Genomic DNA, 15945 nt, shown 5'->3' on the forward strand with positions numbered 1-15945 from the left:
TGTGTGTGTGTGTGTGTGTGTGTGTGTGTGTGTAGCCCTGGCTGTCCTGGAACTTACTCTGTAGAAATCCAACTTGCCTCTGCCTCCTGAGTGCTGGACTTAAAAGCATGCACCAACATCACCTGGCAATGCCTGCATCTCAAGTGGTATCTATCTATGAAGCAAGAGACAGCCGCAAGTGGTAAAATCACCTATGTAATTCTTTGTAGTGCACACTTAGACATCACCACAAAGAAGCATTTGTAGTCTAGATTTTAGCTCTAGTGAGAGAAGAAAACACAATTATGGCTTTCCTTTTTAACCTTATTTTATGGAGTGTGTGCTCGAGTGTGTTCGCAAAGGTCAGAAGACAACTTTCAGGAGTCGATTCTTTCTTTCCACTATTGGTTCTGGGATGGAACTCAGGGCTCCAGGCTCATACAAGAAGTGCCTTTACCCACCAAGCCATCTCCATGGCCCGTAACTATGATTCTCCCATGGTAGCTCATTATAAAATTCAAATACCCTCTAAGACTCACTGTCCTTTGAATATTTGAACGATTTCTTCCAAACTACTTATCATTTATCCTTGTTTTAATATCAATAAAATTGTACATAACTTTCCTTAAATTTCCCCATAAATAGCAGTGCCTGCCTTTTCTACGTCACTGCAGGTTCCAGCGCTGCTAGCAGCAGCTGGGGACAGAGGATGCTGGTAGGGAGAGGGACAGAGGAGGAGAGGGTGATCACGGCTCCAAGAGGTGAAGCATAGCTGGATGAATTTCAACTCAAAACTGAATAAAATCAGGCATGGCAGAGAGCTGAATAAAGCGCTAAGTGGGATGTATTTCTTCTCCTGGCATTTGGAGACTCTCTGATCAGTCTTAAATCTTTCTCACCAGTGAGACCATCCAAGCCCAAGTGTGAGCTGGAAGGAGAGCCGACTGAAGGAAGTGACCTGACGCTGCAGTGTGAGTCTGCCTCTGGAACTAAGCCCATTGTGTATTATTGGCAGCGAATCCGGGAGAAGGAGGGAGAGGATGAACACCTGCCACCCAAATCCAGAATTGGTAAGTCATCTCATCCTGTCAATCTGCTGGGCCAAAAATATAACGCGGCGTCCACAAATTCCAAAGCTTCCTTGTCAGAAGCGCACTAGATGCCCTGAAGCACGCTGCTGAATCTCGTGCGTGCGTGCGTGCGTGCGTGCGTGCGTACGTGCGTGCGTGCGTACGTGCGTGCGTGCGTGCGTGCGTGGGTGGTTGTCATTGGCTTGTTTTGTTCTGGCTTGGTTTGATATTGAGTTTTTGGGTTTTGAGGCAGGGTCTCATACAGTATCATGTCCCAGTTTGCTTTTCTGTTATTGTGATAGAACAGTATGACCAAAAGCTAGTTAAAGAAGGAAGTGTTTAATGTCATCTTATTCTCCCAGGTCACAGTCCATCTTTGAGAGAAGTCAGACAGGAAGACAAGTCAAGAACCTGGAGGCAGAAACCATTGTCAAACCCTACTTGCCGACTTGCTCTCTCTCTCTAGATTATGCTTACCTAGCTTTCTTATACAGCCCGGACCCTCCCGCCTAGAGTTGGTGCTGCACACAGTGACCTGAGCCCTCCTCCCACATCAATCGTTAATCAAGGCAAACTTTCAGACGTGCCCAGAGGCTTGTCTGAATGCTTCTTGTTCCCTCTTCCCAGATGTGTCAATATGACAAAAACTAACCAGCACCGGTCTATTCTCAACCCTTTTGCTGAAATCAAATGTGAGGTCTTGTATAGCCCAGGCTAGCCTTGAACAACTGATCCTTTAACCTCCTCCTCTAAAGTGCTGGGCTTACACGCACTCACTACCCCCATGCCCAGGGTGAACCTCTCTTGCTGTTATTGTTTTATTTTTAAGACAGGGTGTAATGAAGCCCAGGCTGACATAGAACTTCCTACATAGCCAAGGACGGTCTTGAACTCTGGATTGTTCTGTCTCTGTCTCCCAATTTGCTGGGATTACAGGGACTTAACAACATGACTGGGTTGCTGTTAAACCTCTTGAATTTCATTTTTCATTTGTAAACTCAGACCATAATAACAACAAAACCCATTTCTTTATTTAAATGGCACAGAAATGGGGGAGGGAGCTCTATCTGAACTAACTGGTTTAATATCTAGTATCCACTAAATATTCTCCATCTTTTTTTTTCCTTTTGGTTCTGACTGTGGATTGGACCTAGAACCTTGTACACATATCCCCTCTTCCACAGACTCCCAGGAAGCTGTCCAGAACAGCCTTGAACTCACTTTATAACCCAGTTAGAACTATGACTGGTAATGTTATGTATGCCTCAGCCTCCCAAATAGCTATGGGTCCTTTGTTCCCGATGTTTTGTAGTTCCTGAGGATGGACAACAATTTCAAATATTATCTCCCCATTTCCCATGCTCCAAAACAGAATCTTTTCTGTCAGTTCATCCCATCCAACCATTCGACATCACAGGTCTGTGATGTTCATCAGTAAACAACAGAGATGCTGTTGTGGAGGGGATTTGCCATCTTGATTTCTGCTTCTACAGATTACAACAACCCTGGCCGAGTGCTGCTGCAGAATCTCACCATGGCCTCCTCTGGGCTTTACCAGTGCACAGCAGGCAACGAGGCTGGGAAGGAGAGCTGTGTGGTACGGGTGACTGTACAGTGTGAGTATCTCGGGGTTGTCTTTCTTTTAAGATGGAGATAAAAACCCAGGATCTGGGGCTGGTGAGATGGCTCAGTAGGTAAGAGCACCCGACTGTTCTTCCAAAGGTCCGGAGTTCAAATCCTAGCAACCACATGGTGGCTCACAACCATCGGTAACAAGATCTGACTCCCTCTTCTGGAGTGTCTGAAGATAGCTACAGTGTACTTAAATATAATAAATAAATAAATCTTTAAAAAAAAAAAAAAAAAAAAACCCAGGATCTTTAGAATGATAGCATTCTGCCACTGAGTTAAACCCTCAACTTTCCAATAATGACTTTTTTTGTTGTTTCATTTAAAATTTGTATTGTTACATTGCAGTTTAGTATAAGATGTTTTAGTTGTGAATAAAAGTAAGGTCAAGGCCAAAGTCTTCGTTTCCAGAAGACTATTTAATGATTTTTGTCTGGGTGTATAGTTACCAATGTGAATTACCCAGTCCTCTGGACTAGAACCAAACTATGGAGCTAGGAATTTTGTTCAGTGGAATATCCCCTGCATGGGTAGCTCCCTCAGTAGGATGCCAGCACCACCAGACACACACACACACACACACACACACACACACAAGTGTGCACATACACAGAGAGAGACAGAGACTCTAGAGACAGAAACAGAGACCGGGAGAGTTTAGAGATATACACTGTAATCCTCAAGTTTAGAAGCTGAAAGCCAGATAATAGAAGTTGAAGGTCATCGCCCCCCAAGCCCCCCAAACACAGAAGTTTAGAGCTAATCAAAGCTACATAAAAGCCTGTCTCAAAAAAATATTAAAACAGGACTGGAGAGATGGCTCAGTGGTTAAGAGTACTGGCTGCTCTCCAGAGGTCCTGGGTTCCGTTCCCAGCAACCACATGGTGGCTCACAGCCGTCTGTAATGGGATCCGATGTCTTCTTCTGAGGTGGCTGAAGACAGAGACAGTGGACTCACACATATTAAATAAATAAATCTTTTTAAAAATATATTAAAGCCAGACGTAGTGGCGCACACCTTTAATCCCAGCACTCAGGAGGCAGAGGCAGGCAGATTTCTGAGTTCAAAGCCAGCCTGGTCTACAAAGTGAGTTCCAGGACAGCCAGGGCTATACAGAGAAACCCTGTCTCCAAACCCCCCCCCCCAAAAAAAAAAGGATGGTTGTGAGCCACCATGTGGTTGCTGGGATTTAAACTCTGCACCTTTGGAAGAGCAGTTGGTGCTCTTACCCACTGAGCCAACTCACCAGCCCTGTAATCCTAGCTCTTGGAACAGGAAGATAATGAATTTGATAACTGCTGGAGCTACTTGGTAATATCATTTTTCTTTTAATTTTTTTTTAAAGGAAAGGAAAGAGCCAGGTGTGGTGGTACACACCTCTAATCCCACTAGCATTTAGGAGGCAGAAACACATGGATTTCTGAAGCCAGCCTGGTCTACATAGTGAGTTCTAGGACAGCCAGGGATACATAACAAAACCCTGTTTCAAAACAAACAAACTAAATAAATAAATAAATAAATAAATAAATAAATAAATAAGCAAGCCAAGGGAGAAAAGCAATCAATAGCCTTATCCAGCTCTGAAGCTTATAGACCACAAAAATGACAGTCTGCCAAAGTATCTTCAGGGTTGAAGCAGCTGCCTTCCTGCCTTCCCGTCTCGGGGACTACTAAACACTGTTTTAAGTAAAAGTCATCAGAAACCAAGTTATAAAACAAAACCAACCTGAATATCTGTATCTATTTCTGTGGAACAAATTACCCCAAATTTAGTGCACTTAAAACTTTCTTTTAAAGAATTATTCATTTATGTGTGAGCACACTGTAGCTGTCTTCAGACACACCAGAAGAGGGCATCAGACCCAATTACAGATTTTTGTGAGCCACCATGTGGTTGCTGTTAGCACTCTTAACCACTGAGCCATTTCTCCAGCCCCCACCCCCACCCCCCACTTAAAATGCCTGTAATCCCAGTACTTGGGAGGCAGAGGCAGGCAGATTTCTGAGTTCGAAGCCAGCCTGATCTACAGAGTGAGTTGCAGGACAGCCAGGACTGCACAGAGAAACCCTGTCTCAAAAAAACAAAAACAAAAAACAAAAAAACCTTCTTAGTCTCAGTTTCTGCAAGTGGCCTAGCTGGGAAGTCAGGCTCATTGTCTCCTCAGGAGAGGTTATATGGAGCATCTGTCATCTGTGCTGCACACGTGGCAAGGCCTGGAGGTTGGAGGCTAGCCCTCTAAAATGGCTCCCAGTGGCTGTTGGGTGCAGGCCTTCTTTCTTCACATAGGTTCTCAAAAAATAAAAATAAAAATAAAATTCACAGCTGGCTTCCCTCATGGTGAACATTGAGAAAGCATGACCTGAGAGTTCAAGCCCCACCCCACCCCCAGCTCCTTGATGAGATATGGCCTGAAGCAGGCATTTGAGATGTAGAGACTTGAGAACTAAAGAATTGTACTGATTTTTTTATAACCAAAGTTTCAGATGTGACCTGCCATCATTTCTGGTCACATCTGTATTTCATTTACGACCAGTGAGTCATGGGCAGTAAGAATGTTCAGGCAGATAAGGCTCTTTGGCACCAAGCCTATGGTCTGAAGGTCTAAGTCCAGGACTCACGTGGTGGAAGGAAGGAAACAACTTCCTTTAGTTGTCCTGTGGCAGCCACAGGAGAGTACGGGGACACGTGCCTACCCAGCACCACCCCACCCCACATGCAGCACACAAAATAAATAAATAAATGTAGCTTAAAAAAAAAAACAAAAACAAAACAACCAACCAACCAACCAACAACTACTTCATCACTTAATGAAAGAAAGAACTGTTAAAGAAAAAAGAACAAAAATAAATAAATAAATAAATAAATAAAGTAAACAAAGAAAAAAAAAAAAAAAAGAAAAGAAAGAACTGTTAAGATGTTAAAACTGGTCCAAAGGCCACTTAAGACATTAGATTAGGGACAAAGACACTTTAACTTGGAGACTGTGAAGCTTGCTGGGGCAGCAGCATAGTTAATGTTCTACAAAATCTGTGATTTCTGTGGTCACCTATTTAACTGGAATAGGAATCTTTCTGCCATCTAAGTTGTCATCATCGAGTTAGGAATTGTCAGGTACTTCCGCCCTTTCAAGTATCAGTTGTCTTACAAATTTAACAAGGCCTTCGCTGAAAAGGCATGAGCTGGCTTTCGTGGCAACTGAACATCTGCCCTTTTTATTTGAAGCTATCCTGTTAGTAAAAATCTTGAAGTCAAGAGGATCATAGATTCAAAATCAGTCTGGGCTATAAACCAAGGCTGGGTTCCAAACACACACAAACACACACACACACACACACACACACACACACAAATAATAATAATATCAATTATAGCCAGGCGGTGGTGGTGCACCGCCACCCAGCACTTGGGAGGCAGAGGCAGGCAGATTTCTGAGTTCGAGGCCAGCCTGATCTACAGAGTGAGTTCCAGGACAGCCAGGGCTATTCAGAGATTCCAAGCATACCTGGTTTTCACATTCCTTCAAATAAAAAAAAAAAAAAAAAAAAAAAGCAAAAACCAAAAACTAAACAAAACAAAAAATAATACCAGTTATTAGAAAGGTTATGTATTGAAACAACAAAATAAATGGTTCTTTTTTTAAAAAAAAAATATTTATTTATTATTATATGTAAAGTACACTGTAGCTATCTTCAGACGCACCAGAAGAGGGCATCAGATCTCATTCCAGATGGTTGTGAGCCACCATGTGGTTGCTGAGATTTGAACTCAGGACCTTCAGAAGAGCAGTCAGTGCTCTTAACCACCAAGCCATCTCTCCAGCCCCCAAATAAATGGTTCTTTAGCTCGGTGGTACATATCTATAATTCCAATACTTGTGAGGTGGAAGTAGAAAGATAGAGTAGTATGTATGTATGTATGCATGTATATGTAATGTATTTATGATAAATAAATCTTTTATTAAAAAAAAAAGGTAAGAAGCATCACGGTCATAGACCTCTGAGACCCCGAGACTAACTTGACAGATTATTCTTCCTGTTTTAGATCCCTAGTGAAGTAAAATTCCATTTATACTGACTTCTTCTATATTTCATTTTGTTTCTGAAACTTTCCCTTGTTTCACTGTTGCTTCTAGCTGTGATATGTTGGCTGGCCTTGGGGTTGTCTGGGTTTGTGGGGGAAAGGAAGATGTAGGGAGCTAGAACCCAGAGCCTGGCATGTTCTAAGCAAGCAGTCAGCTTTCATCTTTCTGTGGCAGAGTCTTTCGACGTAGCTGAAGCTGGACTTCAAACTCAGGAATTCCTCCTGCCTCGACTTCCCAAATGCTGAAATTACAGTGAGATGGTCCAGCCATAACCCCGTGACCTTAATTTAATTGCAGGAATCCACATGATAAAAGGAAAGAACAGATTCATGTAACCTCTGACCCCTACACACTTACAAAGGCATACACACATAGAAAATAAATAAATAAATAAATGTAATAATAAAATAAGATAAACTCCAGTTTTTCAAGAACCTAGCAATAGCTAAAGTCTAATCTCTTACTTTCTGTTGGTTGACAACACTTTCAGAACAGAAGTCGCATCCTTGTACCTGCCTCTGTGCACATTAGGTCCAGCCTGGTCCACTCACTGTCACCTGCAGCTTGCACCGTCAGAAGCATCTTGACTTGTATCCTTGCTTCCTTTCCTCCCTGTGAAACACTCCATTTCCCCCAAGAGCAGCCACAGTGTGCTTTCTTTTTTTTTTTTTTTTTTAAGATTTATTTATTTATTTATTTATTTATTTATTACATGTAAGTTACACTGCAGCTGTCCTCAGACACTCCAGAAGAGGGAGTCAGATCTCATGGTCATGAGCCACCATGTGGTTGCTGGGATTTGAACTCAGGACCTTCGGAAGAACAGTCGGGTGTGCTCCTACCCGCTGAGCCATCTCACCAGCCCCACAGTGTGCTTTCTTCAATGTAACATGAACCATGCAACTCTTCTTTTGCCTCTACAGTCAAATGGTTGCCTGGCCTATTAGGCTCCATGGGAGTTGGCCCCTTCCTGTCTCTGTGACTTCATCTCCCTGGGCTTTCCCCAGACACACTCACATTCACCATACCCTCTGTACCTTCTGCCCGGAGCGTTCTGTCTCCAGTTCACCACAAGATGGTCCTGTCTTCTGTATTTCAACTCAAACATCGCTTTCCCAAACTGAGACTGTAGTCCCTTATTCTCCTTCCAAATTGCCAGTCATACACTTTTGCCCTCACATGCCCACTGTCTGAAATGATTTGCATCTGTTCTTTATTGTTTTCCCCTTTTGTGGAGTGCAAATGCAAAAACAGAGAAACTTCTATTGATCTTTACGATACTGCTGGCTTAAGTGGGCACTTAACAAATATTTAGCATGTGTCATAGCCAAATGAGGACGTATATGTTACTAATGTGCAAATAAAATTTTTACCTTGAGTTCAGAGTTTGAGAGTCACCAGCAGCCACACACAGAATTGTATGCTGTGGGCTATATTCTATTTTATTCTACCAGTAGAGGGGAGCAGTTAGATAAAGAGTGGGCAGAGCTTGAAGATTGCCTAGAAGAATCCTATGAAGGTTGATTTTTTTTTTTTTTAACACAACACAATAACTTTCCCAGCCTGTTTTATCATGTGAACCAAGACAGACTTAGTCACTAAAATCTAAGCAAACTAGTAAAGTGGTTCAGTAACTTCAGCTTGCAAGAATATGGAAAGGCACAGTTGCTGGGTGTGGTGCTGGAAGCCACCCTGTCTGGGCTTCTGTCCTTGGGAGTGCACGCATCTCCGAGCTTATGTTTGACGGTACTTCTGTCTGTGCTTCCGAGGAAACAGATGTGCAGAGCATTGGCATGGTGGCAGGAGCAGTGACAGGCATAGTGGCAGGAGCCCTGCTCATTTTCCTCCTGATATGGCTGCTAATACGAAGGAAAAGTAAAGACAGATACGAGGAAGAAGACAGACCTAATGAAATCCGGTAAGCTTCCCTATTTTGTGCAAACTCCCTTTACAGGCCAATTCCATAGTAACCAGTCAATATAAACATCCCCTTGGTCCCCTGCATTATTAATCTCTTCAAAGGGTTATCCTAGCTAAAGTAGGAAATTACAGTCTTGGGACAGAAGATGTGATTCACTTTATTGTAAAACTATACTTGTCCTGGTTTGCTTTTTGTTGCTATGGCAAACGACATGACTAAAAGCAACCTGGAGAGAAAAGGGTTTATTTCCCCTTACAGCTTATGGTCTGTTACAAAGGGAAGGCAAGAAAGGAATTCAGGGCAGGAAGGGGGCAGGGTGCCAACAGAAGCAGAGGCCATGGAGGAGTGCTGCTTACTGGCTTGCTCCTCATGTGGCTTGCTCAGCCTGCTTTCTACTAGAACCCAGCATCCATCGCCTTCCCAGGAGTGGCACCACCCACAGTGAGCTGTACCCTCAGACAGCCATCATTAGTCCAGAAAATTGCCCCACAGACTTGCCAACCAGCCACCCTGGTGGAGACATTTCCTCGCCGACGCTCCCTCTCTCTCTCTGTATGACTCTAGCTTGTGCCATGCTAACAATTGACCAACTTAACTTCTGATTCATTTCCACAAAGCAAGGGTAGATAATAAAAAGGGTATATAGCCCACAGGACATGGAAGGGTTTAATTACGCAAACCCCCAAATCAAAGCAATTCTATCAAAGCAATCAAAGTCTCCTGTTGAGCTGTCTCCTCCTGGTGCAACTGGCTGAACCTCTCTGGCAGTCACTCAACAAACATTTTCCTAAACTGAGCATTTAAGTCTTAGGAAACCAGGAACTGCTCTCAGTTCCTTAACTGACTGACTGCCTTAGAAGTTTATGGTTTGAGGAGTTTATTGAAAAATCTCAGGAGGAAGTAACTTTCATGAGCGTCGACAGAGCCCCGGCAGTACTAAAGTTTCTCTTTGCTGTCTTTCCGCTTTCAGAGAAGACGCCGAAGCGCCCCGAGCCCGCCTCGTGAAGCCTAGCTCCTCTTCCTCAGGCTCCCGGAGCTCACGCTCCGGCTCCTCCTCCACCCGCTCCACCGGGAACAGTGCCTCCAGAAGCCAGCGGACGCTGTCGAGTGAAGCAGCACCGCAGCAGCCGGGGCTAGCCCCGCAGGCGTACAGCCTCATAGGACCAGACGTGAGAGGTTCTGAACCAAAGAAAGTCCACCATACGACCCTGACCAAAGCAGAAACCACACTCAGTACAACACCCAGCCAGAGCAAAGCCTTCCAAACTGTCTGACTTACAGTGGACTTGACTTGCACTTGCCCAAAAGTCAGGATCTTAGCCTAGTCACTGGAGCTCATCCACCAGCCACGCCAGCCCCTCTCAGCCAGATACGATCTCACTTAAGTAGCTGCAGAAATGGCACGGACCAGTTCTGATGAGTACCCTCCTTATATAGGATACCAAGCAAACACAAGGACGGAGGCTGACCATCTATCTCTAAGGCACCTCACTGTGCCTTCGGACAGTGTGGAGGGGAGGAGGGGCCCAAGCTTATTTGGTGAAAATAAAGGGAAAGGTGAGGCTGCACACACCTGAAACATCTTACCTAGGATGTTGCAAGTCACCACAGTCAAGAAGAAGCGGGAATCTCGTAGATCAATTTTCTATTCATTTCTGCAAATTTATTGGAATTAGTGTGATTATTCAGATAGTCAAAACAGAAGCCCACGCCTTATAATATACCTATCTGCAACATGTACTGGGAGAACTGCGTTTAAGAAATTCACATTAAAAAAAAAAAAGGAAACACATTTTTTTCTACTTTGACTTGACTTCTTGTGTCATAAGGTTTGAACGTCAGTTGGGGAGGATTTGCAATGATGGGAGACAGAGAAAAGGAATTTTCTCTTACCTCATCAACAGCCAATCTTCCTATTTCCATCGAACCCTAAAATAATAACTAAGGTGGGAGTTCAACCAAGATGGGACATGATTCTCTGAAGAGCTTTCCATTTTGATATTCAGAGGATTGCCAACAGATATCAAAAACGATTATCCCGAGGCAGTTGTGGCTCTTTATTCCAATTTGACCGACTCCCCTAAAGACTTCTCTGCTGGATGTTTCTAGAAGAAACAAATACTCACTACATGTCACTTAATGAATGTCCTTAGGGACAGTCCTCTAGAGAAAGTCTCTCAGGGATGTTGAAAGATCCCCTTGCATATCACTTCCTGCTCCTCTTTCTGGGAACAAGTGCGACCAGAATTTCAAGACTGCTTGGAATAGAGAGGGAGAGTAGACCTTGCTCTCAGTAGGTCAAAGGACATTTGATACTGGCCCAAACTTGGCGATTCTCCCATTTCTTTCATTCTAGAAGGATGTGAATGTGGGACGTTTGATGATTCTAGGCCTTAAATTTTCAGCGATCATTTCCTAAAGGCACTGAAACCCCCCTGCCCCTCTCCCCGCTGAGAGGTTGAACGGTATCGTCCTCGCTGTCTGTCTTGTCAGCGGTAGACTCCAAGAGCCCCGTTGCTGTGGGCTGGAAGGAGAGTGAACTGCCGTTAGGGAGTAGGTGGTGAGCAAAACAAGGGGGTGGTGGGCGGTGGGAGCGAGTTCAGCTCACGGCTGTTAACATTTTTGTCGTTGGCGCTTGGGAAGGAATTAGCAGAAAGGATTCACTACCAGCAAAAGTATCAATATAACTCACACACGGAGAAGAAAAGTGTCTGAGAAATTTTTAAAAGGGGGGGAGGGGCAGCCTTTCCGGGACACGTAACTTGCCTTTTAGATGGTTTTGAAGATTAGGGCACTTAAGGCGTAGCTCCTAAGCCCGAATGAGCCCTTCAAGGAACAAAGCGAAGTCAGCTGGTCGTGGTGGGTGGAGCGGAGCATTTCCTATGGCTGACCCGGGCAAAGGCTAGGGGAAAGCGGAAACCCCTGTGGCTGCTGAGATGAAGTGTTCTCTGGAGCAGGACTCGGACGCTTCCGGGAAAAGGCTGACGCTCACTACTGCCCTGTGTCTCTGGCTTCTTATTCCTACGTTTAATTGGCATAAGAGCATCCTCACAGGATGTACACACATTTCCTTCTAAAGTGCCTGGGAAATGATGCTTGCGTTAAGTTGTCTGGGTTCGTTTGGGTGGGCTTTGTGCATGCTAAAGTGACCGTCCTAACCTGAGTTTTGTCTTCCTTTTAAAGAGGTAGAAATAAGAGGCATTGAGGAAACAACACAGGTGCCTGTCCATTTGCGAGAACGGGCATATTTGAATGCTTCTTATACTAACTCTTATCTCATTGTAAGATTTTTTTTTTTTTAAGCCCCTTACTCTGACTACACTTTATCCTTCTTGGAGGATGGTATCCAAGCAACATGTCTCTTCTGCTATATAATTCTGAGCGTTCTCATTCTTGGAGTCCCTGAGCCAAACAAGCTTACGATGAAGGCTGCAGCTGGGCTGTCAGGAGCAATTTTCTCACTGTTCCCTACCTTTGAGCATTGGATTTCCTGTCTGTGCTTTGCAAGCAGGGATCTGTCCTCTTTGTCTGAAAAGGAAATTCCAATTCTTTAAACGTGTTGTTAGAAACCAATACCACTGAATATCCAAATTACTTTGGAAACTCTTCCCAATGGAAATCTACATTAAAACATGCCAAACATTATACTGGGAGCTGAGAAATTCTGAGAAATAAGGCACTGAAGTCTTAGTGATGACAGAGCCTCAGAATCAGCCATTCACATTTAAATAACACAGAGAATGAGCTGAAGATAGAGCAAAAGCCATCCATGACTGGCTCCAAACCTTATTCCATTGACTTTGCAAACCAAGCCAGCTGGGTCTTTAATGTGAAACAAATAGAAAAGGAAAAAACAAAAACAAAGAAACAAAAACAAAAAAAAAAACCCTGATGGGCAAAAGCAAAAAAAAAAAAAAAAATTTAATAATAATTGTTTGTAAGAAAATGCAGATGGAGGAATGCGTATGTTTAAAGAATAACCGTTTCAATAAAATATATAAGCCAAACTGACATTTGTATAAAATAATAAGATTAATGTTTTTGTTGCCATCTTGTACACAAAGCATTTCAGAATTGCTGTTCCAAAAGGTATTTATGGTATGTTTCATTTCTGGTACTATGCTGTTTGTGTGTCAGTCTGCTGTGTTGCCTTGTAAATGGGGTGGTACATGTCACAAAAGCAGTTATTGATTGTAACTCCATTTGTAACAGCAATGAAAAAAATAAATAAGGGACGGTGGCACCCAAGGAGAAGCTGGGGCTATTTAACCTGCACAGGAAATGTATGTATACCTTGCTGCCAGAAGAACAGAACGCGGACCGTATATGATTAGTGATTGGCTTCAGACACAAATTTTATTTAATTCAGTCACGGGATTTAATTAATCCCAAAGATGAGAGGAGAAAGACCACAGACCCAAATCATCATGGCCAAATTAATTACAGCAGACAAGTAATTAAAGCAGGCTGCTTCATCAGTGTATGAAGTTCTTTTTTTTCCCTCTCAGGGCAGGATGGTAAGCGTTAGTGTCACAGAACTGGCTGCCCGGAAGGACTTTGAATAATTGGGAAGCAAGTATTCTGTGCCAAGACTAAGCACCAACACCAGTCCTACCCTGTGGGACCTGAAAAGAGAAGTGACTACTGAGAGTCACAGAATCTGCAGGTAACTTTTCAGAAGTCCACAGAAATCTAACAGAAAAAGGTGACAGGCTGGTGGCCCAGGCCTGGAATCTTTGTGCTCAACAGGAAGCGGCAGTTCGAGCTCACCCAGTCGGGGATAGTGAAACCTGTTTCAGAAAGAGAATATTGGTAGTTGTCAGTTACTGAAACATCATGTGACAGAGAAGATCTCTTTTGTTTGGAGACAGGGTCTCATGTAGCCCAGGCTAGCCAAGTACTTACAGCTAAGGATCCCCTAAGATCCTGACTCTCCTTACCTCCTAGAGTGTTGACATTACAAGCAAATTCCACTTCAGTTAGCTTTTTTCTTTGTCTCCCCCTCCAAGTCTAAATGCACTATACATTTTGTCTCAAGTTCGTATTCACATTAACTATGAAAAGATGTATGCAGGGGGCTGGAGAGATGGCTCAGCTCTTCCAAAGTTCCTGAGTTCAAATCCCAGCAACCACATGGTGGCTCACAACCATCCCTAATGAGATCAGACACCCTCTTCTGGTGTGGCAGAAGACAGCTACAATGTACTTATTTATAATAATAAGTAAATTCTTGGGCCAGAACAAACAGAGGTCCTAAATTCAATTCCCAGCAACCACATGAAGGCTCACAACCATCTGTATAGCCCCATAAATACTCATATACATAAAAATAAATAGGCCGGGCGTGGTGGTGCACGCCTTTAATCCCAGCACTTGGGAGGCAGAGGCAGTAAAATTTCTGAGTTTGAGGCCAGCCTGATCTACAGAGTGAGTTCCAGGACAGCCAGGACTATACAGAGAAACCCTGTCTCGAAAAAACAAAAACAAACAAACAAACAAAAATAAACAAATAAATCTTTTTTAAAAATGAGAAAACTAGGTGTTGGAGAGATGATTCAGCAGTTAAAAGCACTGGCTGCTTTTGCAGAGGACTGGGGTTTGAGTCACAGTACCACAGCACACATGTTATCTCATGGTTGTCTCTTGACTCCAGTTCCAGGAGATACAGTGCCTTCTTCTGTTCTCCATGGGCACTGTATATATGTGGTGCATATACTCATACAAATGCATATACAATCATGTACAAGTAAATGCATACAAGTAAAAAAATAAAAACAAAAAACAAGAAGTCTGGGTGGTAGTAAAACTCACCTTTAATCCCAGCACTGGAGAGGCAGAGGCAGTCAGATCTCTGAGTTTGAGGCCAAACTGGTCTACAGAGTGAGGGCTATACAGAGAAACCCTGTCTCGAAAAACCAAAAAACCAAAAAAAAAAATGTATCTAGAGCTCACACATTTGAGGGACCCCATAATGTTTACATCTGGGTTTAACGGCTCTTGCCTATAATCCCATCACTTGGAAGGTTGGTGGAAAGACAGCCACCGAGAATTTGAGGCTATCCTGGATTGCAAAGTAATTCTGGTTCAGTAGTAAGGACCAGGCTGCCCTTCCAGGGAATCCAGGTTTGATCCCTGGCACCCACAGGAGGCTTACAACCATCTGTAACTCTAGATTCAGATCTGACCCCCTCTTGTGGCTTCTTCAGACACTATGTTAATGTGGTACACAAACATACACGCAGGTAGAACTACCTTACAGATGGAATAAAAAAAAGATCTGGGTGTGGTAGTACATGGCTTTGATCCCTGTAAGAGAGACTGAGGCAGGCAGGTCTCTGAGTTCAGGGCCATCCTAGTCTATATAGCAAGCCCCAGGCCAGCCAAAGCTACATAGCATTACCCTATCTCAAAAACAAACAAATAAATCTAAAGAGAAAAACAAGCTGGGCGTGGTGGTACGTTTCTTTAATCCCAGCACTGGAGCAAGGCCAGCCTGCTCTACAGAGTGAGTTCCAGGACAACCAGGGCTACACAGAAAAACCCTGTCTTGAAAAAACAAAAAACAAACAAACAAAAACGGGCTGGAGAGATGGCTCAGTGTTTAAGAGCACTGTCTGCTCTTCCAGAGGTCCTGAGTTCAATTCCCAGCAACCACATGGTGGCTCACAACCATCTGTAATGGGATCTGATATCCTTTTCTGGGGTGTCTGAAGATAGCTACATTGTACTCACATTCATAAAATAAATAAATCTTTAAAAAAAAAAAAGAAAAAAAACAATGTGAGCTCAGCCAGCATGGGCTACAAAATGAGACCCTGTCTCAAAAACATAGTAAATAAAACAAAAATCCCCACCCAAGAACTGTGTTTATAATTATTTAAGATGTTTCTTTTCCTCTCACCCCCTGCCTGCCTGACCACTCACTGTCTAGGATTGCAAAACCATGGCCTAAATAGAGCTATGCAAGTGTTCTACTACTATGCTACAGAGCCGGGTCTCTATTGATTTATATCTCAGTTTCGTCACCATTGCCAGAGAGAGACAGAAGCAACTTAATTTTTTTAAAGATTTATTTATTATTATATGTAAGTACATGGTAGCTGTCTTCAGCCACACCAGAAGAGGGTGTCAGATTTTATTATGGATGCTTGTGAGTCACCATGTGGTTGCTGGGATTTGAACTCAGGACCTTCAGAAGAGCAGTCAGTGCTCTTAACCTCTGAGCCATCTCTCCAGCCCCCCGCCTTGGATAGCCTTAAACTC

General features: G+C 43.4%; 1 protein-coding gene across 2 annotated transcripts in view; it reads left to right on the forward strand.

The window, feature by feature from the left end:
• Positions 1 to 10465, forward strand: part of Clmp (CXADR like membrane protein) — a 103449-nt gene extending 92984 nt beyond the window's left edge. For both annotated transcript variants that reach the window (XM_029543430.1, XM_021207199.1), the window contains 4 exons: positions 882 to 1049; positions 2543 to 2665; positions 8538 to 8679; positions 9653 to 10465. In XM_029543430.1, coding sequence (XP_029399290.1) covers positions 882 to 1049; positions 2543 to 2665; positions 8538 to 8679; positions 9653 to 9956 — 737 coding nt within the window. In that variant the 3' untranslated portion in view covers positions 9957 to 10465. The remainder of the gene's footprint in view (positions 1 to 881; positions 1050 to 2542; positions 2666 to 8537; positions 8680 to 9652) is intronic.
• Positions 10466 to 15945: the final 5480 nt, after the last annotated feature.

Source organism: Mus pahari, chromosome 10, assembly GCF_900095145.1.
Source record: "Mus pahari chromosome 10, PAHARI_EIJ_v1.1, whole genome shotgun sequence".
NCBI classification, from domain to species: Eukaryota; Metazoa; Chordata; class Mammalia; order Rodentia; family Muridae; genus Mus; species Mus pahari.